The 23174-nt window shown below is 37.6% G+C and overlaps 5 protein-coding genes across 5 annotated transcripts; 4 read left to right on the forward strand and 1 right to left on the reverse strand.

The window, feature by feature from the left end:
• Nucleotides 1–372: 372 nt before the first annotated feature.
• LOC18045928 (isochorismate synthase 2, chloroplastic) lies at nt 373–5087 on the forward strand. The gene is made up of 16 exons (XM_024189516.1): nt 373–517; nt 617–814; nt 1234–1475; nt 1577–1694; nt 1798–1914; nt 2020–2166; nt 2288–2362; nt 2445–2516; nt 2689–2807; nt 2945–3006; nt 3117–3223; nt 3494–3578; nt 3968–4065; nt 4284–4376; nt 4492–4564; nt 4712–5087. The coding sequence occupies exons 1-15, from the start codon at nt 389–391 to the stop codon at nt 4558–4560; spliced, it is 1731 nt and encodes a 576-aa protein (XP_024045284.1). The 5' UTR covers nt 373–388; the 3' UTR covers nt 4561–4564; nt 4712–5087.
• A 186-nt stretch (nt 5088–5273) lies between these two features.
• LOC18045929 (pectate lyase) lies at nt 5274–7060 on the reverse strand. Its single transcript, XM_006439586.2, has 3 exons — nt 6707–7060; nt 5610–6510; nt 5274–5519 (listed from the first exon to the last, which is right to left on the reverse strand). Exons 1-3 carry the CDS (start codon nt 6898–6900, stop codon nt 5301–5303), a joined length of 1314 nt encoding a protein of 437 aa, XP_006439649.1. The 5' UTR covers nt 6901–7060; the 3' UTR covers nt 5274–5300.
• Nucleotides 7061–7948: 888 nt separating this feature from the next.
• LOC18045930 lies at nt 7949–9035 on the forward strand. Its single transcript, XM_024189235.1, has 2 exons — nt 7949–8230; nt 8332–9035. Exons 1-2 carry the CDS (start codon nt 8098–8100, stop codon nt 8910–8912), a joined length of 714 nt encoding a protein of 237 aa, XP_024045003.1. The 5' UTR covers nt 7949–8097; the 3' UTR covers nt 8913–9035.
• A 3239-nt stretch (nt 9036–12274) lies between these two features.
• On the forward strand, nt 12275–15672 carry LOC18047766 (protein QUIRKY). Its single transcript, XM_006439588.2, has one exon. The coding sequence runs from the start codon at nt 12423–12425 to the stop codon at nt 15516–15518; it is 3096 nt and encodes a 1031-aa protein (XP_006439651.1). The 5' UTR covers nt 12275–12422; the 3' UTR covers nt 15519–15672.
• A 4512-nt stretch (nt 15673–20184) lies between these two features.
• On the forward strand, nt 20185–21511 carry LOC18047767 (mitochondrial outer membrane protein porin of 36 kDa). The gene is made up of 5 exons (XM_006439589.2): nt 20185–20260; nt 20365–20454; nt 20670–20731; nt 20829–21070; nt 21151–21511. Exons 1-5 carry the CDS (start codon nt 20212–20214, stop codon nt 21482–21484), a joined length of 777 nt encoding a protein of 258 aa, XP_006439652.1. The 5' UTR covers nt 20185–20211; the 3' UTR covers nt 21485–21511.
• The last annotated feature ends 1663 nt before the right edge of the window (nt 21512–23174 follow it).

The raw sequence follows: 23174 nt of genomic DNA on the forward strand, positions 1-23174 counted from the left end.
TTTGATTACATCTTAACACAATGAAAAAAAAGTCATTTGTTGCACTTGGAAAAGGAACGAAGTCTAATTTGTGTGTCTTCCGTTAATCGGATCTCGCTGCTAGTCTATTTCGTGGCCGGCCATTGGTTTAATGGGTGAAAATCTTCAGGATAAAATGCAATGGTAGGAAGTGGATTCTGGCGTCAGTTTGACAAGCAAGTGCATCCTTCATTCATAAAATTGCATGCAAGTTTGTGGGCCTTACCAAAATCAGCTAGACTGCATAATTAATACAGTGTATCCTTTCGTCATAACGTAACATTTTTCTCTACCACTGCATTTCGCTGACTGCAAAGTGTTCCCTCTCTCTCTCTCTCTCTCAGTCTCATCCATTCTATTTGGTTACTTGATGGCTAGTGCTGCTGGGCACTGCCTTGTTCGCTTCATGGATCCAGATTCAATGAAAAGCATTAGTATGTGTGCCCAACCAGTTTCCAGCAGGCACTCCCTCCAAAAATTTCACCATGTAAATATAACTGTAAGCCACCCCCTCTTATATAGTAATAAAAGTATTATACATATATATATGTATATTCTGGGTACCCTTTGCCTGAATCTTTATTATGTCATGTAACAGAGATATCAATCGTGTTCATTGTCCATGGCCATGATGAATGGTTGCAAAGGAGACCCTCGGCTGCCTGTGGATATCATTGACAGTTGTACGTTACCTGCAGTTCCATCTCCAGCGCTGGCCTTGGAGAAACTTCACTCTGCCATTTTCGGGTTGAAATCCAACCCACCTCCATTCACCTCTGGCATCATAAGGCTACAAGTAAGCATAACTTCTCATTTTCTTCGGTGTTCCAAATTTCTTTGATACGGATGACCCTCCTTATCTTTTGTGGGCTAATTAATCCGTGCGGAATTTTATTGTGACACGTGGTTCGCGGGCATTGGATGTTGTGATCTTCCCCACCCCCACACCCCAAAAAAAAAATATGCACTACGTGATTGATTTGTAAGTAGGAACCAGAGTCCTGATTTCAATTGCAATATTTCATTACCAATAAAGAAAACTCCAAAAGTTTAGGGGCTCAAATACAAATTCCTAAAAATACAAGGACATTTATGGAAATTCATATCAAAATCTACATTCCCGCTCTTTCTATATTCTGCATCAACTGTAGCTGTATTTAACCTTTTTTAAAAAAAAAAAATTAATCATTCATTTGCCTCCATCATTGATTGAAGGTGCCTATTGAAGAACAAATCCAAGCAATTGATTGGCTCCATGCCCAGCACCAACTTCTTCCACGCTGTTTCTTTTCTGGTCGAAGCCGAAAAAAGGATTCTGATATTTCCGTTGTCTTTCCCAACGGTAATGGCCAAAGCTCAGTCACCCACAATTTGGTCAGCGTAGCTGGTGTGGGGTCCGCTGTCTTCTTCCGAAATCTCCATCCATTTTCTTACGATGATTGGAGGTCTATTAAGAGGTAAAGTTCATACACATACTGACCAGTCATTAGTGCACCACTTAACACCCGATTCACCACCAGTGGACTACACTTCTAATGTTCCACTTCTTTGATTGAAGGTTTCTCTCTACAGAATGCCCTATGATTCGCGCTTACGGGGCAATGCGTTTCGATGCAAGGGCCAATATATCATCTGAATGGGAAGATTTTGGTTCCTTCTACTTTATGATTCCTCAGGTAGAGCAATTGTTTTCTTTCGCGAGTTCTATGTACTCATATCCATGAACCATTTAATTTTTGTTTGTATTTATAAGATCTGTTGCTAGATACTAAATGACAGGTTGAGTTTGATGAGCTTGAACGGAGTTCTACGCTTGCTGTCACTCTTGCATGGGACGATGCCCTTTCCTGGACATGGGCAAAGGCCATTTCTACACTTGAATCTACAATGGACAAGGTATGTATGACTGATTGATTTGTGTTTGTTGAATAATGGATTTTCTGATTATCGAATATTTTTTTGGGGGTTCCACTCCTTTTATACGTATCCTTAATGATGCAGGTTTCTTCCAAGATTGTAAGGTTACAAAAAGAAGTTTCAAGAACATTTATCTTAAGTAATCATCATAGTCCCAGAAAGATGCATTGGGATCTTGCTGTTAAGAAAGCTTTGGAGATAATTAATAGAAGTAGCACACCTCTTACCAAGGTATTGACAATCATAACCATGCCTTCTTTTGGTGATAAAATAGTTTGAGGACAGTAATTGTGAACTATTGTATATCTTACATAAGCATCTGATAAATACCCATTTTGGCCTGGAAATTTAGGTCGTACTAGGGCGTAGCAGCAGAGTAATTACTGCTACTGATATTGATCCTATAGCATGGTTAGCTTGTCTAAAGGTACTCTTTTCGTTTTATAATTCATTGTGTAGTTAACATATCCTTATAATGTCTGATACAAATGAAATGACTCATGCTTCAGCAAGTTGAAGGGGAAAATGCTTACCAGTTCTGTCTTCAGCCTCCTGATGCTCCAGCCTTTATTGGAAACACGGTAAGTGAGTCTTTAAGCTTATACTTGAAATAAAAAGGAGTTGTGCAAAGCTTCTTTTAACTGCATCCAGCATAATAATTATTATTTCTTCTTTTATAAAAAAAATTTCACGACTTAATATGAGATCAAATAACTCTATTCTTGCTTGGACTTCTACAAACTTTATGAATAGCCAGAGCAACTATTTCATAGAAAATGGCTTAAGATTACAAGTGAGGCTTTAGCTGGTACCCGTGGTAGAGGTGGAACAACTGCTTTAGATCTTCAAATAGAGCATGACCTAGTCTCCAGGTTCATGTTCTTTTTTTTTTTAATTTATTTGAATATTGTCTTTTATTTATCACTTTCTATGAATCATTTTTAATTTTTTATAACCAGTTAACATCCAATTCATATCATGTAATTTTTCCTCGTTATACCCCTCGCAGTCCGAAGGACCATCTCGAATTTACTATAGTACGTGAAAGCATAAGAAGCAAATTAGAGGCAAGTTTATATTAACTATCTTTGTCCTTCGTATATATAATTTTTCTTCTTTACAAAGAAATGTCTTTCACTTGTGATTAAACCAGTGTTTAACCTATTTTATTGTGCAGGCAGTATGTGACAGGGTAGTGATTGAACCTAAGAAAGCAATACGTAAACTTCCAAGAGTTCAGCATTTGTACGCTCGATTGGCGGGCAGACTAAGAAGTGAGGATGAGGAGGTAAAGCTAATGCGTTTTGTTTTTCAAACATTGAAGCATCCCATGAGAAACATAAAAGTATACATTTTTAATTCAGATTCCGGTCAATATGTTCCACCCTCTGCAGTTTGCATCACTGTTCTTAGTACTCTTCCAAATATGCATTTACCTATTTCTGGAAATGTTAGGATACACTTGTTCATTTTTTGGAGTTCTGAACTCTTGTTTCTCTTGACATTTGTTAAAGATGCAATTCTGACTTTAATCTCTTTGTTTCTCTCTTTTTACTAGTATGATATCATGGCTTCTCTTCACCCAAGTCCAGCAGTCTGTGGATTTCCAACTGAAGAGGCACGCCTTTTAATTGCAGAAACTGGTAGGTGCATGTAATTTGATATTGGTCAGTGGATATGGATTTGTATTTCCTATTATGAAGTGGAGAGCTGTAGACTTAAGGGAATAAATGAGAAAACTATGTTTCGAACAATGAATGTGACAATTGGCCTATGAATCTCTTGTATCGGCATCTCTTTCTTTATCTGAACACAGGCAGATTAGTTATCAATTATAGTTCTTGTATTTATAGTTTACTCCATTGATCAGAAGTCTATAATGGGCTTAACGAAACTCCTCTTTGCCATCTTTTAGGCATGGCAAGACTTCAACTTACTATCCCAAAATCCTGAATCTGTGTATCCAAAAACTAAAATTGCTATCCTGCTACCTGTGTGCATAAGCTTATGTATTCTCAAATATGGTATGCAGAAGTATTTGACAGAGGAATGTATGCTGGGCCAGTTGGCTGGTTTGGAGGAGGAGAGAGTGAATTTGCCGTTGGCATCAGATCAGCATTGGTGGAAAAGGTGTGCTCTGACTTGTAATGATTACTTCTTTATTTTCAAGTAAGAATTCTAGTTGTCAGCCAATCTGTGATGTTGTAATCAAATTGTCAAGTAGTTCCACCAGTATTTCTATTTTCTCCGAAGCTGAGAACAAAATGACTGCTGTTGTTTCTAGGGGCTTATATCATTATGTAGTCATCCTGTTGCCAAATCTTGATTCTAACCATTTCACTACCCAGGGCCTCGGTGCATTGATATATGCTGGAACAGGGATAGTAGAAGGAAGCAACCCATCTTTGGAGTGGGATGAGCTCGAACTGAAGACATCTCAGGTGTGTGCGTGCTTTTCACAGACATCCTTTTTTCTCCGTGAATCCATCATTGTGTATGAACAATGTGAGAATATTTTCCAAATATCGTATTAGCGAGTTTTGATCCATTCTGCAGTTTACCAAGTTCCTTAAACTTGAGGTGCCTTTGCGATCAAGATTTGAAAACATTGGGACTCCGAACTGAAAAGGTCAGTGTTTTCAGTTACTAATACATTTTTATACTTTTCTCTGCTTCTTTTTTTATTTTGGGAGGAAAGGTTGTTTCTCCAAATAAGACATTGGTAGATATATAGTTTAGAGAATTTACTTAGTAGATGATTGTGGTTTCACTGCAGTTAGCATTCTGCTGACCAGGATGAAGAAAAAAGCTTCCAAAAGCATGTCTATTTCTTTTTTTCCCTGAAAAAGAAGAATTGTATCCGGCATAATATTGGCTGTCCAAATATTTTGGTTAGCTCGCTCACCTGTTTCGAACTCCTCAGTGTCTGGAAAACATTAATGGAGCAGATTAGCTCCATCGTTCTGACAACGATCGGAAGTGATCTCCAGGAATTTTAAATCAAGTGGTAGGAAAAACAAATAACAAGTATTAGCAAATTGTATCAACAGTTTTGATTTGTTTCACCTAAATAGTAGGAGGGGCCAGGCAGCATGTTGTTTGGTTGCATCAATTATAGGTCAGTCTCCTGCACATTTCATAGAACAAAACTTTGCCATTGTCGATTTAAATGACTGAAATTTTATGTTTCCTTAAATAATAATTTATTACATTGCTACATCACTCAGTTCAATCAGAGGATTGCAAATATTTTACCTTTACATATGTACACTGAGAACATCATAAGGATGGAAATGATTTGTCTGAGATTCCTAGTTGTAAAATACAACCTCTGTTCTAAATTACAGGGTTCAAAATAATTAGAATTAACATGGCTTATTCACATAGCAATTAAGAGCACCTGAAAAGCGTGTCATCTGGGACGCAAATTTCCCAGGCTTCGCAGGTATCACATCCTGTCTGTTCACATTTCTGACGTCGCTCCCTGATTCAACAAAGAAGGCTCCATTCATCATCAAATCCATTTCTGACCTCCAATTCCATGTTTTCCAAACACTTTGCGGGGAAGAGTCCCTCTTGGTCACCTGCAATGAAAATATTATTAACTCGTCAAAATTATGCAGCACATTGTAACAAAAGTCAAAAAAGGAAGAGGGGGGTTGTTACGACTGTACCTCTTTAGAATGGTGACTGTTAGAGGCAAGGAATCGGTTACCCTGGCTAAGGATGGTGGGATGCTGGCTACCGCCTATAGCATACATTAGCCAATGAGTGTAGTCATTGTTGACAACATGCGCAAATCCGAATCGGACTCGGGGCATTCTCTGCACTAATTGTTTACCAAAGTGATTGAAAGCAACAGTAACTTGCATGATTGAATCTTGCGGGTGGCTATCACTTGCGCCTAACAACATCACATGATCCTGGTGTGTGAAGTGGGAATTGGAAACGGTGATCGCAGTTGATCCCATTACAGCATCAATCAGTCCATCTTGGCAACCAGACATAGACACATGGTCAATCCAAATATGAGAGGCTCCAAACATTGAGATTCCATCACCATCACTAGACGAGCGAAAGCCATGATGACTAACCGAGTCCCTAATCATGCCACCCTTGCCTGCTTTAGTTTTACGAATGTGAAGGCCATGGATGATGATGTTCTTCACAAACTGCATCGTAATTTGAGCACCGTTGTAGATCTGAACATTAGAGCCACGCGCATCAATGGTCTTGTCACTAGTTATTAGTAGCTCTTCGCTGAGCCTAATGACCATGTCATGAGCAAATGTGATCCAAAGAGGCCTTTCTTGGATGACAGCATGGCGTAAAGTTCCTGGTTTGGGATTCACAAGGTCGTCGTCTGCTGGGTTTGTTACTACGTAAAACGGACCGTTTTTGCCTCCAATGGTGCCGCGTCCAAACCCTTGGGCACAGTCAGCTAGCCTCTTGCGGTTATTAGCCCAGTTTCTGTCACATCTCCAGCACTGATCTATTGGGTTTGTGGCTGCGCATCTTCCTGTATATGGACGTCCCCTCAGATACCTCCTTGTGCTACTACCATTTTCGAACATCCTATTTTTAATTCAATTAAATTAATACTCTAAGTAAGAAATTGATTAATGATGGATTAAAAATGAAAAAAAAAAGTAAGGAAAACTATGTACTGACTAACAATAATATTAATTTTCAATAATAATAATAATAATAATGTGGGAGAGTGTGTGTGTGTGTGTATTCATATGCGAAGCAAAGTTAATTAATTACTTACATGTGAACGTGCTTATTGAAACTACTAACGACTTCTTCAGGATTTGGATGATAAGCTTCAAGGGCATGCCTTCTAGCATTTTCAGCTCGCTTCTGCCACACCTCATCGAAATCGTGAGTGTTAGCCTTCAAGATCGGGGATATTGAAGCCAAACCAAATAGAGTTAACAATATTCCTGCATTTGCAGCTGCCATTACATGCAACTGTGTTGTCCTTTAATTAATGGTGATATTAGTGTGTGTATTTTCTTTTTTAACTGCGTGATTTGGATTAATTAAACTTGGGTTCTCTCACCCGTTGCCATTGTATGAAGAGACAAGATCAAGTTTTTTTCTTGGTGCTGTGGTTGAAATATTTTTCAGGCAAATATATTGAGATTTTACAAAGATTGCTTTCAAGTACGATTTAAAGCAATAGTTAATCTAAATTTAGAAAAGATAATAAGGCAGGCGTCGAGAGGGAAGGGAGGAAAGCCGCTTCCCCTCAACGGATCAACTATTAGTTTTGGATATTTATAACATGAGGTAGATATTATCCTTTGTTTTTATGTAATTAAGCTTCATGCTAGCTAGCTACTACGTGTTCGGATATATGACCATGATTGTAATTCTTTTTTTTTTTTTAAATATCTACTAATGGCTTTGGCTCGCAAGTACTCTGCCTCCTGTTTGTATTTTAATCAATTTGTACACTCGCATATTTGAATTTCATGGTTGAAGAAAGATAATTGACATATGAAATCCTTAAAGATGGTTGTGTAATGGATTACATTGGTCCATTTAGAAGTCGCATGGCCCGTAGACGTTGGAGTAAATAGGATTAATTCTAGATTCTTTATCAATGGTAAGGTTTACATTTTGGGGTTCTAACATATCCCTAATTATAAAGTCGAGAGTTAGAGAAGAATTAAAAATCATTAGCATCAATTGATACAAAAGTTTTCTTATTACAAGAACGTAAATGCTAAAGTTTGCATTATTTTATACAACAGCTTATCTTCTGACGGTCATTTTTATTAACCACAAAACCGATCATTGTGAGGTGCGAGGGAATTGTAAAAGGTGTCGTTTGGTGGAAGCATTCGCAATGTCGATACGTGCAATAAGCTAAAATGTAGCAGAGCACGCGTCCAATGTCGACGTAATCCACCTAAAATCTTTTGGTACACATAACAAGCAAAGAATACTCCCTTTCCTTCCTCTAATCCACATTGCATACTTGTTTGTGCAGGCTGCCAAAAACTTAAAAGCCCTAACACCGTAAGTTTAGAATAACTATCCCACATAAAAAATCTGTGTGAATCCGATCATGGAGTTTCCCATTTCTATAAATGATCGATACGTACGTATCCATATAATAAACCCATAACCCATACTACCATTACAAAAAATATGGCAAACGTGGGAAGAACAAGAAGAGACGGAGAAAAAACCCTCACGAATAACCCCATAGTCAAAGAGTTTGTACCTTCGTCAGGTTGGACGGAGGACTCCAATGGCCATTATCTCCTTGTCGATCTACCAGGTACTCAACCAGACTAGAATTGATCTTTACTGTAAGATTATATATAATGGTATTGATATTTATTAATGGTTAATGTTATTACTGTGTTGCGTTATATGAAGACTTCAAAAAAGAGCAGGTGAAGCTTCAGGTGGACAGCTCTGGAAATATAACAGTCAGCGGAGAAATGCTGACGAGTGACAACAAATACATAATGCGGTTCGAGCAGATGTTTCCATTGCCACCCAATTCAGATATGGACAAGGTCTCGGGGAAATTTGACGGCGAGTTACTTTATGTTACTGTGCCAAAGAGAGCAAAAGAAGAGTCGACGGAGCAACCCTCGCTTTCTGCATCTGCATCTGGAGAAAACGAACAACAAATTCTTCATCGCAATGATGACATCCCTGAAAATGTCGTCGAAGAAAGCAACGACCATCAGATGCGAGAGGGTGATGATGATCGTGCCTGCCAAAAGGACAACAAAGAGACGAATAATAAGAGCGAAAAGGATTCTTCCGTAGATAGTTTTGGTGAAGATTTCTTACGAAAATGGGGAAATGAGCCAAGTCATCCATTTGAAAGGGGAATGAAGATATTGCGGAGAAACAAGGGGATTATTATTACGGCAGTATTGGCTTTTTCGCTGGGCGTGTTATTATCTCGTAAATTCGGATCTGCTGATCATATTGATTCTGATTAATTTGCATTGAGGTGTCAGTAATAATTTATGCTTGTGTTTGTTTGTGATATTCATGTGTTCATGTAAATATTGGTATGCACATCTGCGTGCCTGCCCATGTACAAGTATATAGAGAATAAAATGTTTGCTGGTATATACTATAAGAAATTTCAAGTAACGAGTTCCTTGAATATTGGTTAATTAATCATCTCCCTGCATGCTTCGCATAATTAATTATCACATGGAATTAACAATTCCCTAACTGAGCTCTTGCTTGTAACTGATCAATGTACTTTACTGATCACATGCATGGATGATTCCATAACAATCTAAGAAGATGAAATTACGTACAGATTCAACGTAACCAAGCAGTTGATGAGAAAAAAGGAGAGAAAAGAAAAGAAGAGGCATGCAGGACCCCAATGTGAATGAGAAAATGCAGATGATGATTTTGAATAGAAACTTGGTGTGCGATCGAGCGACAACATGAATGAGACATATCATACAATTAATTTCAAATTTTATCCTGTACGTTCCCAAAATATATGTGCCAATCAAATGATGTCTATCCATGAACAACCAGATTGATAGTTTATTAAGGGTCTTGTGGCGTTACAAATTTGATTGGATGCTAGACAAGAAAAAAGAGAAAAAAAAAAAAAAAGTAAAAAAAGAATGGCATCAAAGTATTGGCTGTTGGCTATTGGCTATTCCTGTTTCAGCAAATATTCTTGGGTTTTTTTACGAAGTTGCATGTAGCATCGCATTGCTCTCTTCCACGAAGTATCCTGCAAACACACACAGACAGCAGCATGCATCTAGATATATAATCAGGGAAAAAAATAAAACTTTATCCTGTAGGATCAGATTCTGAAAGTAGTCCACCAATTCAAAAGGGAACTCGAAAAGCCACCTAAAAATGACGCGCGATGGAGAAGCTTCTTTGGCAATGGTGCCAAAGTTTCACCATTGGTCCCAAATTAACGAGAATGTTTAATGATAGTGGATTTCTTGTTCTGATTGGGATGAGGATTCCACCTGTATTTTAAATTTGAGTTGGGTAGGTAGGTTATTCCGGAAAAATCTACAAGCACCATGTGAGAATTTAGCGTGTCGAGTCATTTCCTATATTAAAATTCAATCTTAGATATTTTTGAAGTACGGTATCGAACCTACTAAAGGCCTTATTTGAGCCCTTTTGTGGTGTTGTATTGTTCGCTCTTTTTTAGCCTAGTAATACAACTTATTATTATTTTTATTTTTTTATTTTTTTTTAAAAAAAAAAAAGGAACAAAAGAAGCTAGTGGATTTCTTTCTTCAGTTAAACCTAGGATTTGGAAATATAACAATAAAGTTCAGTTTTGTGACCGTCAATATACGGCGTGAACCTTCTCACTCGTTCCCTCGCCCCAGCGTCATGTGAATGGATACACAAAGACACAGATGCTAAGATGGATAATTAATTTACTTTTGGCTAAAACTAACTAATTGAATAGGAAAATAATAAAAAAAAAGATTATATATGTATGAAACGGTAACCTAAATCATCACTTCTTTGAACTAATTCGTAATTTTTCTCTTGGTTTTTATTGGAGGAAAGGGTGAACATAACCGAGGCAAACTTGAAAACAAAAATTCGTGATAGCAGCTTCGAGAAGAAAAATGTATTTGTATCCATATTAAATATATATATATATATATATAATTAAAAAAAAAAAAAAAAAGGTGATGAGCATTTTGGTCTTTAAGATTGTTGACAAGGGAAGAATAAGAGAGGCCGGCCGAACGGGTGAAAAAAGGTGATGCTTTTGTGGCTCAACTTTATTCAAAATGTGGGTGCTTTTGACAAAAAAGAAAGCGGCATGGTTTGGAGGTGGAATCATGTGCCTTGCGCACCACACCACAGCCCACAGGCATCATATCCTATGTGACTCTTGACTATGGAAAAAGTCCCCATTTTCTACATCTCTCCCCTTCATCTCTTATCACTCTCGTTCGCTTCAAGCTTTGCTTGGCCCCAGCTGCTGTGAGAATCATCCAATTTCAACTAATTAATCACTACGTAATTAAATTATTAATTGAGACAGCCAATGCAAATCATCTAAGCTCGGCGCGAAAATGTTAAATCCTAAGACAAAAAAAATCGACGGTCATTTATGAACTGATCATAAATTTATATATATGAGTAATTTTTAAAAGAGTAATGATACAGCCACAAACTCTTGTACAAACCTATTTTGTATAAACTGATGTGGCATGATAAGATTGGTTGAATTAAATATCACTTGGCCCACATGATTTGTTTTTATTAATTTATATTTTCATTCAACCAATGATATCATGCCACGTCAGTTTGTACAAAATTAGTTTGTACAAGAGTTTGTGGCTGTATCATTACTCTTTTTAAAAACCTCCCTTGAAGTTTGGGTTTGTTGCAAATAGATGGTAAAAATTTATTTATTTGTAAAAAATTCCCTACCGTCAGTTAACTTTAACATTGACCGTTAGTTGACTGTGCAAAGACAATATCACCCTTAACAACAATTTGTAGACGGAAATAACTAAAAAAAATTAAAATTGTTGGCGCGAAAAGCACAAACCCTATTTTTTAATAATTTTATCCTTGTCAATTCCAAAGATTTATAATATCATAGGTAAAGATTATAACTATTTCATTTTCAAGTTTTTAATTTTATCTTTTTTGTAGAAACTTTAAGAAAATATCAATAATTTAAAGATGATTTTTTAAAATTTTTAATTTTATCTTTCTTGTAAAAACTTTAAGAAAATATCAATAATTTAAAAAAGATAAAATAGTCAATAATTTTAATTTTTTTTAGTTATTTCCGTTTACAAATTATTATTAAGGGTAGTATTATCTTTGCATAGTCAACTAACGGTCAATATTAAATTTAACTAACGGTAGAAAATTTTTTATAAATAAATAAATTATCACCATCTACTTGCAACAAGCCCAAACTTTAGGGGATATTTTTAAAAATTACCCTTATATATATAGTACGTACTATCAGTAGAATCAGCTATGCTGGGATATTGCAATTGCTTGTGATTTCATTAAAGTTTTATGTAATTTGCAAAGCTCCTATATTCCTCCTATTTAAAAAAATAATAAATAATAATGTAAAGAAGCTGAGGTGGATAACGAACCCGTAAAAGTAGGGGGAAGCCGAAAAGTAGCAAAAGCAAAAAACTTGACGAGAGAGAATGGAATCATTTTTCCATTGCAGTGCCACACACACTGCACAAAAAACATTCGCTTAAAATCTACAGCAACAACACCACCAAGTAAAAGATTAAAAGAGAAAAAAAAAAAAAGGAAAAATCAAAACACAGTAACGATACGAAATCAAATAATAAAAACGCCAGCAAACAAAACAACAACAAATTCAATAAAGCGAAATCCGCCTCATTTCTCTCTCTCTCTTTCTCACCCGCTATCAACGCTGCCCACTCCGTGTCCAAAACCCAAAAACCCCCTCTCCCCTCACTTTCCGCTTCTAAAATGAGACCATGACGACGCCGTCTCAACCACCGCCGCAGCAACAGTTTACCGTACGCAAACTTGTCGTGGAAGTTGTGGACGCACGTGACCTTCTCCCCAAAGACGGCCAGGGAAGCTCCAGCCCCTACGTCATCGCTGACTTTGACGGTCAGCGGAAGAGAACGTCCACCAAATTTCGCGACCTAAACCCAGTATGGAACGAGCCGCTGGAGTTCATAGTCTCGGACCCCAAGAACATGGACTGCGAAGAGCTCGAAATCGAAGTCTACAACGACAAAAGGTACTGCAATGGCAGTGGCCGTAAGAACCATTTCCTCGGAAGGGTCAAGTTGTGCGGCAGCCAGTTTGCTAGGCGAGGAGACGAAGGCTTGGTGTATTTTCCGTTGGAGAAGAAGAGTGTTTTCAGCTGGATTCGAGGTGAGATTGGGTTGCGAATTTATTACTACGATGAGTTATCTGAGGAGGAGCATCAGCATCCACCACCGCCTCAAGACGAGCCGCCGCCGCCGCAGCCGCCTCAGCAACAGCCGGGGGTGTGCGTAGTTGAAGAGGGACGAGTTTTTGAAGTTCCAGGAGGACACGTGGAGGTTTGCCATCCTGTTCCAGAAATCTATCATGGCCAGCCGCCGCCACAGGCTCCTATCATCGAGGAATCTCAACCGCACGGGGTGCACGTGCAACCCGAACCGGTCCAAATTCCGCCTCATGATGAGCCGATTCCGACGGCGGTTCCGGCGGCCGAGATTAGGAAGATGCAAAGTGGATGTGCTGAGAGGGTTAATGTTTTGAAGAGACCAAACGGCGATTATTCACCTAAAGTGATTAATTCGAGTAAGCCTAATGGAGAAGTTCCAACGGAAAGGATCCATCCGTACGATCTCGTTGAGCCGATGATGTATTTATTTGTCAAAATCCGAAAAGCGCGTGGGTTGGTTCCAAACGAGGCCCCGTACGTGAAAATAAGAACCTCCAGCCACTACAGAAAATCAAAACTAGCGAGTTACCGAGCCTGTGACCCACACGACTCGCCCGAGTGGAACCAAGTTTTTGCGCTTTTTCACAACAAGAACGACTCCGTCAGCGCGACCTTGGAGATCACGGTGTGGGACTCGCCGACGGAAAATTTTCTTGGTGGTGTTTGTTTTGATCTCTCAGATGTTCCAGTGCGGGACCCACCGGATAGTCCCCTGGCCCCACAGTGGTATCGCCTTGAGGGCGAAGCTTCAGATCAGAATAACAGAGTGTCCGGCGACATTCAGCTCGCAGTGTGGATTGGAACTCAAGCCGACGAAGCGTTCCCTGAAGCGTGGAGCTCAGACGCTCCCTACGTGACTCACACGCGCTCCAAGGTTTATCAATCGCCCAAGTTGTGGTACCTGAGAGTTACTGTGATGGAAGCTCAGGACCTTTGCATTGCTCATAATTTGCCTCCGCTAACGGCGCCGGAGATTAGAGTTAAAGCACAGTTAGCGTTACAGTCTGCACGGACGCGGCGTGGCTCCATGAACAATCATAGTTCGTCGTTTCACTGGCACGAGGACGTGTTCTTCGTAGCCGCCGAGCCGTTTGAGGACTCGCTGATTTTGCTAGTCGAAGACCGTACAGCCAAGGACGCAGCGGCAGTGATACTGGGACACGCTGTGGTTCCTGTGAGCTCGATTGACCAACGAATTGATGAGCGCCACGTGGCAAGTAAATGGTTTCCATTGGAGGGTAGTTGTGGCCGGGGATGCGCACGGTCCTACTGCGGGAGAATTCAGCTAAAATTATGTTTGGAGGGTGGTTATCACGTGCTTGATGAGGCAGCTCACGTGTGTAGTGACTTTAGACCCACGGCTAAGCAGCTGTGGAAGCCGCCCGTGGGGATTTTGGAGCTGGGGATTTTAGGCGCGCGTGGATTGTTACCGATGAAAACCAAAAACGGAGGCAAAGGGTCCACTGATGCTTACTGTGTGGCCAAGTATGGTAAAAAGTGGGTGCGTACCCGAACCATTACTGACTGCTTTGATCCACGCTGGAACGAGCAGTACACGTGGCAGGTGTATGACCCTTGTACCGTCCTCACCGTTGGAGTATTTGACAACTGGCGAATGTTTGCTGACGCGTCGGAGGAGAGACCCGATTACCGCATTGGAAAAATTCGCATCCGCGTATCAACACTGGAGAACAACAAGGTGTATACAACTTCGTATCCATTGCTGGTATTGTTGCGGACCGGATTGAAGAAAATGGGCGAAATTGAATTGGCGGTTCGGTTTGTGTGCCCTTCAATGTTACCCGAAACTTCCTCCGTATATGGGCAGCCACTGCTTCCAAGAATGCATTACTTACGGCCGCTAGGGGTGGCCCAGCAGGAGGCATTGCGTGGAGCTGCTACAAAGATGGTGGCTGCGTGGCTAGACAGGTCGGAGCCACCACTGGGGCCTGAGGTTGTGAGATACATGCTGGATGCGGACTCTCATGCATGGAGCATGAGAAAGAGTAAAGCCAATTGGTTTCGGATTGTTGCGGTTCTTGCTTGGGCTATTGGGTTGGCTAAATGGTTGCACAATATAAGAAGGTGGAAGAATCCGGTTACTACGGTTTTAGTGCACGTGTTGTATTTGGTTCTGGTTTGGTACCCGGATTTGATTGTCCCAACTGGGTTCTTGTATGTGGTCTTAATTGGGGTGTGGTATTATAGGTTTAGGCCCAAGATACCGTCGGGTATGGATACAAGATTATCACAAGCGGAAACGGTAGACCCGGACGAGCTGGATGAGGAGTTTGATACAATACCGAGTTCAAAACCACCGGAAATCATCAGAATGAGGTATGACAGGTTACGCATGTTGGCTGCAAGAGTACAGACGGTATTGGGTGATTTTGCAACGCAGGGAGAGCGGGTGCAAGCTTTGGTGAGTTGGAGAGACCCAAGGGCCACTAAATTGTTCATTGGGGTATGCACTGTTATTACATTGGTACTCTATGTGGTGCCACCCAAGATGGTAGCCGTGGCATTGGGATTCTATTACTTGAGACACCCTATGTTTAGAGATCCCATGCCACCGGCTAGCTTGAATTTTTTCCGGCGGCTGCCGAGCTTATCGGACAGATTGATGTAATAATAATAGAGAAGAGTTGAAGAGTAGATTCCATTCATTAGTTATTACTAGTTTTAAGGCACCAAAGTAAAAGTAAAATAGGGGAGGGAGTGGGTGGGGATGAGGGTTGAGGTTTTGTGTTGAAAAGTTGTCTCTTTATTTTTTTGGTTTTGGGGGGTTTATATTTCATATTTGAATTTGATTGACTGACTATTGAAGAAGAAAATTGAAATAAGAGAAAGGAGGTGGTGGGCACTGCCACTGGGACAGTTTGGAGGGTAAGAAAATTGAGTGCCCGGTTCTGTACGAGTGTGGCCGACCCCAGAAGAGAGAAGAGAGAAGAGATTGATGTAATGTAACGATGTCTCAGAAAGTGAAAAACATTCAATTCAATTGCTTTTCTAACACATATTGCTTAACACCTTTTCTTCAACCATATCTTTATTCATACCTGTGTCAATAATATATTATTATTTCCAGCGTAAAGTGTAAAACTATAAATACAATTTTCACGATCGCAATCACAGGTCGCAGCAGTTCCGTATTTTTCAGTTTAGTTTCGGTACAGTTTCATAAAGTAAGGAGGTCCATTTGATTTGCGGGCAGGCATGGTGATGGGCTGGGCCCATAGCGTCGATCTGAAAATTTAGTCAAGCTGTATGGCCGGCAGCTGGCAGCTTTCAGCTTCTTTTTTAAGAATCTTTTCAGAAATTTTTGACTTTAAGAGCGAATTTGTTCGGGGGGTTTGTAAACAAACTAGCGATTTGGGTACAAGGTCTAGTTTATCGACACATGTGGGTACCGGTGGGAAGTAACCTACAAATAAAAAATACATATTGACTTTTTTAGTTGGGTGGGATATAATAACCACTCCACTTTTAAAAAATTTATATTATTTTTAATAATTTTAAATAAAGAAGAAATTTGAATAGTTAATAAATTAGATGGTTATTAAATATTTAAATTTATTGTACAAAACATAAGTTTGGACAATTTAGTTATTTTATATTAAAAGGGTAAATAATTTAAATTAAAAATATGTTAAAACAATATTAGTGACCAACAATGGCCAAGAGACTTATATAAAGAAAATTATTTAATTGATTAATTGTTTAAACAATTCTTTATATTAATTTTTTTAAAATAATGTGAAACTTTTTTTAAAAATGACGTGGATTTACACTTATTGTGGGGAGTAGAAATATTCCCACCCTTTTCAGTTAGTCGACTTTTACATAAATGTGCATGTACAGTTTTTCTCTCTTGGCGATTTGGTTTAACAAAGAGATAACAAAATTTGGGGATTAAAATTAGTATTGTCAAAAATCTTAATGATAGATTAAAGATTTTAATCTAGGTGGGGAAAATTGAAAACCCATATAATAATAATAATAATAATGTGAGGCTAAGCGTATGAAGTTGACACTGAGATTCAAAGTGACCAACAAAATAACTTCCGCTTGAACAAGTTTGGTCATGATCGTTGATTATTAAGTGTACTTATTATTGGAAAACAAATAAATAATAAATAAATAAGAACATCGAATTTGAGAATAAAAAGGAGGTTTTTATTTAAATATGTTCCATTTGTTCTAAAATACCAAATTTATGCCCTATTATACATATACCTCATGAAAGTATAAAAAGTCAAAAATACCCTAAAAAGTCATCTATCTATATTTTCTTCCTCTCTCATGGCTTCTACATAATAACATAACCAAAGTCGAGTATACTCGATTTTTTACCTGACTTAATTAAAAGGAAATTTTTCATTTTAATTTAAGTTGAGTATTCTCGACCAGTTACCAAACTTTCATGAAAAGTCGAGAAATTTTGTTGAATGAATATCGGCCAAGGTTAAATTAAGGTCGAGTATTCCCGACGCTTTACTCGATTTATGTGAAAAAGTCTAGAATTCTCCAAAAAAAAATTTTATTTCAATTGAAGTTGAGTATCTCGATTATTTACCCGACTCACATGAAGAAGTCCAGAATTTAAACTGAATTACTAATTGTACATGGTTTCGTTAAAATCGAGTATTTTCGACTATTTAACAGTCTTTGAGGATATGAGTTCAGTTTTGTGAGGATTTAATTGAGATTATTTTTGTATTTTCAATGATTTTTTAAAGTATATATGTGTAACACATAAGAGTATTATAATTTAAGACATATATTAGGTATTTTGGAGGAAATTGGGTACATGTAAAGGTGGCCAGCAGGCCAGGCAGCATGTGGCACGGTACAGGCACGACATGTTTCGGCAAGGCATATGGCACGGCACAACACACATGTGGGACGAGCCGGGCTCAGATTTTTGGGCACGTGGGCCTTAAAAGCACGGCACATAATAAGCACACTTTATTGGTGGGCTAGCACGCGGCTTATGGGCCATCAATAGCACGAGTGACAAAGTATATCAAAGGAAATTTTTTTAATAAAAAGTAAAAATAAAATGTTATGATTTTATAAATATTTTAAAATTAAAATTTTTAATATATTTTATTAAATTGATTTAAGTCTTAGTTTTAAAATAATTTAATTGTTTTATGTTTATCATTTATTAAATGAATAAATAAATATAATAATTTTAATAAATAAAATTATAAATATCATAATTTTATAAATGATATTTCAAAATTTTACGAAAATTAATATTTCATTTATAAAATCATAACTTAATTAATGGAGATATGTTTCATTTGTGAATAAATAATTTTCATATTTATACAAAAAAAATTATGAATGAAATATTTTTTATTTTTATGATAAATTAAAAGTTGCATCTTCATTCAATGGAGTTCAAGTCCAATTATAATATTAATTAATAGTTCAAATAAAATTAGGTGTAATTTGCTTCACTGCAGTTCAAATAATATTATTGTTTTGTAATTGAATTGGTAATTGTTAAATTAAACATTTAAATATATAATTGTGAAATTGTGATAAACTGATAATAAAATATTAATTGTTCTCTTAATAGTTAATAGAAATTATTATTATTGTTATTGTTGTTATTGAAAGATGGACTAATGGATTTGAAAAAATACGATAGACACGTGGGCTTAAGCAAAACACATCACGTATGGGAGTTTAAAAAAACATGTGAGTTTAAAAAAAAAATTGATGGGCCAAAAAAATGGGCTGGACATGGTACGGCCCATCAATTTGGTGGGCTGAGCATGGCCGTGCCGTGCCGGCCCGTGAATCCTCACAGGCCTTGGTTTGCCGACACGGCCATCGGCCACCTTTAGGCACATGCCAAGCAATTCCCCCAATAAAAAGGCCAAAGAAGAACGGATTTGGTATGACGTACATAAACAATCAATCAAAGCACATCGATCCCTGCTAATGCCTGCATCTGCAAGACTGCAACGACCTAAACGATTGAGATTCCAGGTCTGAAACTGTAGTCCCATTTAATTTTTCATCAATAAGATGAAGGATAATTCCCAATAATTTATGATCAATCAAGCTTGCAGATGGTGATCTCCCTCCCGTCTGTCAAATAGAAGCAACTAGCATCATATACGATCAAATCAAGAGACATCTGACAAGTCCACATTTCATGTGTCAAAATATACGAAATTAATTACCCAAAAAGAAAAGAAGAATTTTTTATTGCTTTTGAGTTTTGACATAGTTATGGTTCTTCAGTAAAGAATCCAATACTTTCCAGGCCTTTCTTGCATGATATTGCTCACAGGTGTATACCTAGTTCCCATGTTGGATTGATTATCGATTGGCTTCAAAAGAAAAACTTAATTTATGTGTAAAGAGTATGACAACAAATTAGCAAAAGTGCATCGAATTATTATTCAATTAATAAGTAACATGCGACCGCATTCTCGAACCAATTTGAGTACATGCCCTTTATTTTTATTTTTATTTTTGGAATATTTTGCTCGTACGGTCATACATAATGTATGCCTATAGCTATAACATACATAGGTTTGCTTATTATTAACTTGATTTGTCTGATCTTTAATTTGTTTTATTCGCAGTAGTGGAGCCTCAATTAATACAAAAATCCAGTATCTGCTGTGTGTATTGGGTTAATTTTTAATATGGGAGATTCAGCACAAATAGAAAAAAAATCAATCATCGTGTCAAAAAAAGGCTCCCCGCTTGTCTTGTCTGTTCACTGATCCGAATATGATCAAAGCACGTATATACGACTGCTTTTGTTGCTTGTGTGCTTGTTGCTCAAGTTCATGCTTAACAAAGATGGAGGTACAAATTTCAAGTTTTTTTTCCTCCAATTTCAGCATACAAGCTCGATGTGTGCGTGTCTGTGTGTGTATAGCCAAGCCTCGTGCATTTAGATTCTGCCCTCTGTACATTTTCAACTGAGAGTGAAGCTCACTTCTTGTTGTACATTTCTCTTTCTTTTTTTTTCACCTTTTACAGTTCCATTTCCGGACTGGAATCAAATGACTTAAAAATCTTAAACTTTTCCCGTCTTTTTTTGGCCTAGCTCCTTATAGAGTCCCTTGTAATTTTAAAAAAAATTGATGTGTCTACAATGGGATGTGACAAAAAGTTATTAAACTTTTAATAGATTCTTGGAAATTTCGCTTTATACTTAAGTACTGCATGAGGAAACTTCCTTTTTGACCCTTTCTATCCTCGCCCGATAATAAATCGCCTTGCCACCCAAATCACAATTTGTTAATAGAAAAGTTTTGAACTCCACTGTTCATAAGATTAAACAAATGAGCAACAGTCCTGGTTTATATATTGATATTGGCAAAAAGGCCAGAGGTTAGTTATGTCATCTTCGGTTCTTTAGAATGCTTATTTTTATTAATATACTGAACATTTTACGCTCATATTAATTAATCCTTGCTTGCTTGTTTCTATGCAAGATCTTCTCTACAAGGATTATGGCGATAAGCAACCAGCAAATCACTTCCGCTACGATTGCGTGGACAGCAATTTTGATGTTTCCTGTCAATGTAATTTATGATGGCAATGAAGTTTCTCTTTCAATATCTCTCTTGCCCTGTAATGATATCGTCAATTGAAATGCATTACCAATACATATTTGCTTCTTATCAATCCACATATTGTGGGTTGTTGCATTACGGAATTTACTCAGCTTTTTTGCTTCTCATAGCTGGACATTATCAACTTACGATCTTATTGAATATAATGATCTGAACTTTTACAGGTGATGCTATTGTGCCTGGACTGAGTACAGCTTTTAGATCTATCATTCCTGATTCTGGCGGGGTAAATTTTCTCAACTTAATTCTATCAGAATTATTGTGTCTCAATGATTTTTCGTTTGGTGTGATGTTATATGTATTTGTACAATGCTTAACCACAGGTGGAACTGCGATACTTGCATGACTATGCTGGGTTTACTGCAGGCATTGGGTTGAAGGCAGGCCGCCATAACCACCTTCAGTCGGTAGGACTTGACCGCATTGTAAAGTTTTCGGTTGTCGCAGGAAACACTGTTCTTTCTCTTGGGACCGATGCAGCGTTTGACATATCAACAAGGACTTTCAGCAATTACAATGCTGGCTTGAGCTTCAACACTGCCTTGTTCAATGCTTCCGTGAACTTGTAAGCAATCTTACGAGAATCAATTGGTTCATTTCCAATTTTTTTTATTGATTATCAACTAAGCTTTTCTAGTAATGCAGGAACGACAAGCTTGAAAACTTAAGAGCTTCTTATTATCAAGAACTGGTCCCTCTGACCAGGACTGCCGTTGCAGCAGAGTTGAAGCATAGCTTTTCTAATCACAGGAGTATTTCCGATAACATTCCCATTCCAACCAGCTTGACAGTTGGTTTCCAGCACGGGCTGTTTCCTTCTACATTGGTGAAGGTCCGTGTCAACACTAATGGCAAGGTGGGTGCTCATGTTCAGCAGTCCTTCTGGCAAAAGTTCTCTATAGCTGTTTCTGGAGAGACTGATATAAGGGCCTCAAGCTGGATTCCCAATGTAAGATTCGGTATGGCATTCAGTTCCTAGAATAAACTCCATCTCTAAGTCAGAAGATTACATTTATATCATTTATTAAATGTTGTACTAGATAAATGGGTGCCTTCATGTTTAAAATTTCAAGTGAACTGATGAGATGGTTTCTGCACAAGTATTTTGAGGAACTATGATTTGAACTCCGCATAATTTTTAAGACTGAGAAGTGAAAGTAGTTGGAAAATTGACAGATACAAGCATCTTTCATCAAGAACATTTCATATCTTGTTGAATGTCATGTGCCCAGTAACTGTGTTACATAACAATTAATGAACAAATTGACAACCGTAATTAGCCAAGAACAGAACACGTGCAAACTTGACAATAAAACAATAATAATCGTACTTGTCTTAACACAAAACTATGTGAATCCAAATAAAAGGTAACACGTCACTGGTGTTGAGAAGCCTGCTACATCTCTAACAGCAGAATGTCCATGGGGAATAAAGACTGCAGAGGATGTAGAAGGGCCTCAATTTCCTTCAAGGTGTCGAAGTTTAGTACCCAATACTTTATTGAGATCATCCTTTAAATACATCCTTTGCCGTGGTTCCTGGAGCACTGACAGAGAATCCCAGCACACTGTCGGTGGCGAGCAATACCACGCGTTAATTTCAGTCCACCGTAAATTTAATTTATTATGTCCGCTGGTTCGTGTGGGAGTCTTTTTATTCTCCTTTTGGTTTTAAATTTTAGTAGTGTTTGTAATTATATTTTGTGGTTAGGCATTGGCTTAATTTGCGCTTGAGTTTTAAATATTTTATAATATTTAAATTGAATATGATCTTATATTTATGTCTAAATGGCGATGTATTATTGGTTATTGTTTTTTTTTTTCGAGTAATACATGATATTACTTACATATACATATACATCACCATCTATAAAATTTTATTGAGATCATGTATTTAAAAGACGAAGAATGACTAATAATATATCGCCGCCATAAAGACGTATTGGTATTTTCCTAAAAATATCGTTTCCGCCATGCCTTTCTTTGGTTAATTGTGTTTGGCTGCTGCTGGTGGTGGCAAAATTGGAGGGAAAAGACGAACCATTTACTGCCAATTACACCTCTATCCATCATACCAACCGTCTTTAACTTTTATCTTTATGTTTGGCGTAGCCAGAATTAACCCATAGTCATTTAATAAATAAATTTAAACTTTTAATTAAAATTACAGATTTACATTTTAGTTATTATACATAAAGTTTAATTTCCGATATATGTATATTTAACAAGATATTTTAGAAGCCATTGTTTCATAATTTAAATTTATTAAATATGTTATGAAATTATTTCTAAAATTGAATATTTCAAAACCTAATGTAGAAATAATTCCAAAATTCTCTGATTACCAGAAAATATTATCCCAAATAGATACAGACGTTCTCTTTGGTCTTTGGATCGGCGAGAAATTGGAAAACACGTCTTTTTATTCACTCAATCTTCACTCAGCCAGATAACATCATGTTTTTTATTTCAATTTTGCCTCATTTAGCCATAAATACTAAATATATACCCCATTACATTCATATGCCCCCACGGAGAAAAAAGTCAAAAATACCCTTAAAAAACCATCTATCAACATTTCCTTACCTCATCATTTTAGATACTTTCTCACTCCTCGCAATTCTTCCTTTCTTATGGTTTTCTCCCCTCTCATCAATTCATCTCTTACCT

Source organism: Citrus clementina, unplaced genomic scaffold, assembly GCF_000493195.1.
Source record: "Citrus clementina cultivar Clemenules unplaced genomic scaffold, Citrus_clementina_v1.0 scaffold_3, whole genome shotgun sequence".
NCBI lineage: Eukaryota > Viridiplantae > Streptophyta > Magnoliopsida > Sapindales > Rutaceae > Citrus > Citrus x clementina.

Bases quoted from the DNA above. Each gene is read 5' to 3' on its own strand.
- LOC18047766 (XM_006439588.2), top strand. From the start codon at position 12,423: ATGACGACGCCGTCTCAACCACCGCCGCAGCAACAGTTTACCGTACGC.
- LOC18045928 (XM_024189516.1), top strand. From the start codon at position 389: ATGGCTAGTGCTGCTGGGCACTGCCTTGTTCGCTTCATGGATCCAGAT. The intron at 3,007-3,116 runs GTTTATATTAAC...TTGTGCAGGCAG, and splicing joins AAGAAGCAAATTAGAGGCAA to TATGTGACAGGGTAGTGATT. The intron at 3,224-3,493 runs GTAAAGCTAATG...TCTTTTTACTAG, and splicing joins TAAGAAGTGAGGATGAGGAG to TATGATATCATGGCTTCTCT.
- LOC18047767 (XM_006439589.2), top strand. From the start codon at position 20,212: ATGAGCAACAGTCCTGGTTTATATATTGATATTGGCAAAAAGGCCAGA. The intron at 20,261-20,364 runs GTTAGTTATGTC...TTTCTATGCAAG, and splicing joins TATTGGCAAAAAGGCCAGAG to ATCTTCTCTACAAGGATTAT. The intron at 20,455-20,669 runs GTAATTTATGAT...GAACTTTTACAG, and splicing joins TTTTGATGTTTCCTGTCAAT to GTGATGCTATTGTGCCTGGA.
- LOC18045929 (XM_006439586.2), bottom strand. From the start codon at position 6,900: ATGGCAGCTGCAAATGCAGGAATATTGTTAACTCTATTTGGTTTGGCT. The intron at 6,511-6,706 runs GTAAGTAATTAA...AATTAAAAATAG, and splicing joins TTCAATAAGCACGTTCACAT to GATGTTCGAAAATGGTAGTA. The intron at 5,520-5,609 runs GTACAGTCGTAA...TTTTCATTGCAG, and splicing joins ACAGTCACCATTCTAAAGAG to GTGACCAAGAGGGACTCTTC.
- LOC18045930 (XM_024189235.1), top strand. From the start codon at position 8,098: ATGGCAAACGTGGGAAGAACAAGAAGAGACGGAGAAAAAACCCTCACG. The intron at 8,231-8,331 runs GTACTCAACCAG...CGTTATATGAAG, and splicing joins TCTCCTTGTCGATCTACCAG to ACTTCAAAAAAGAGCAGGTG.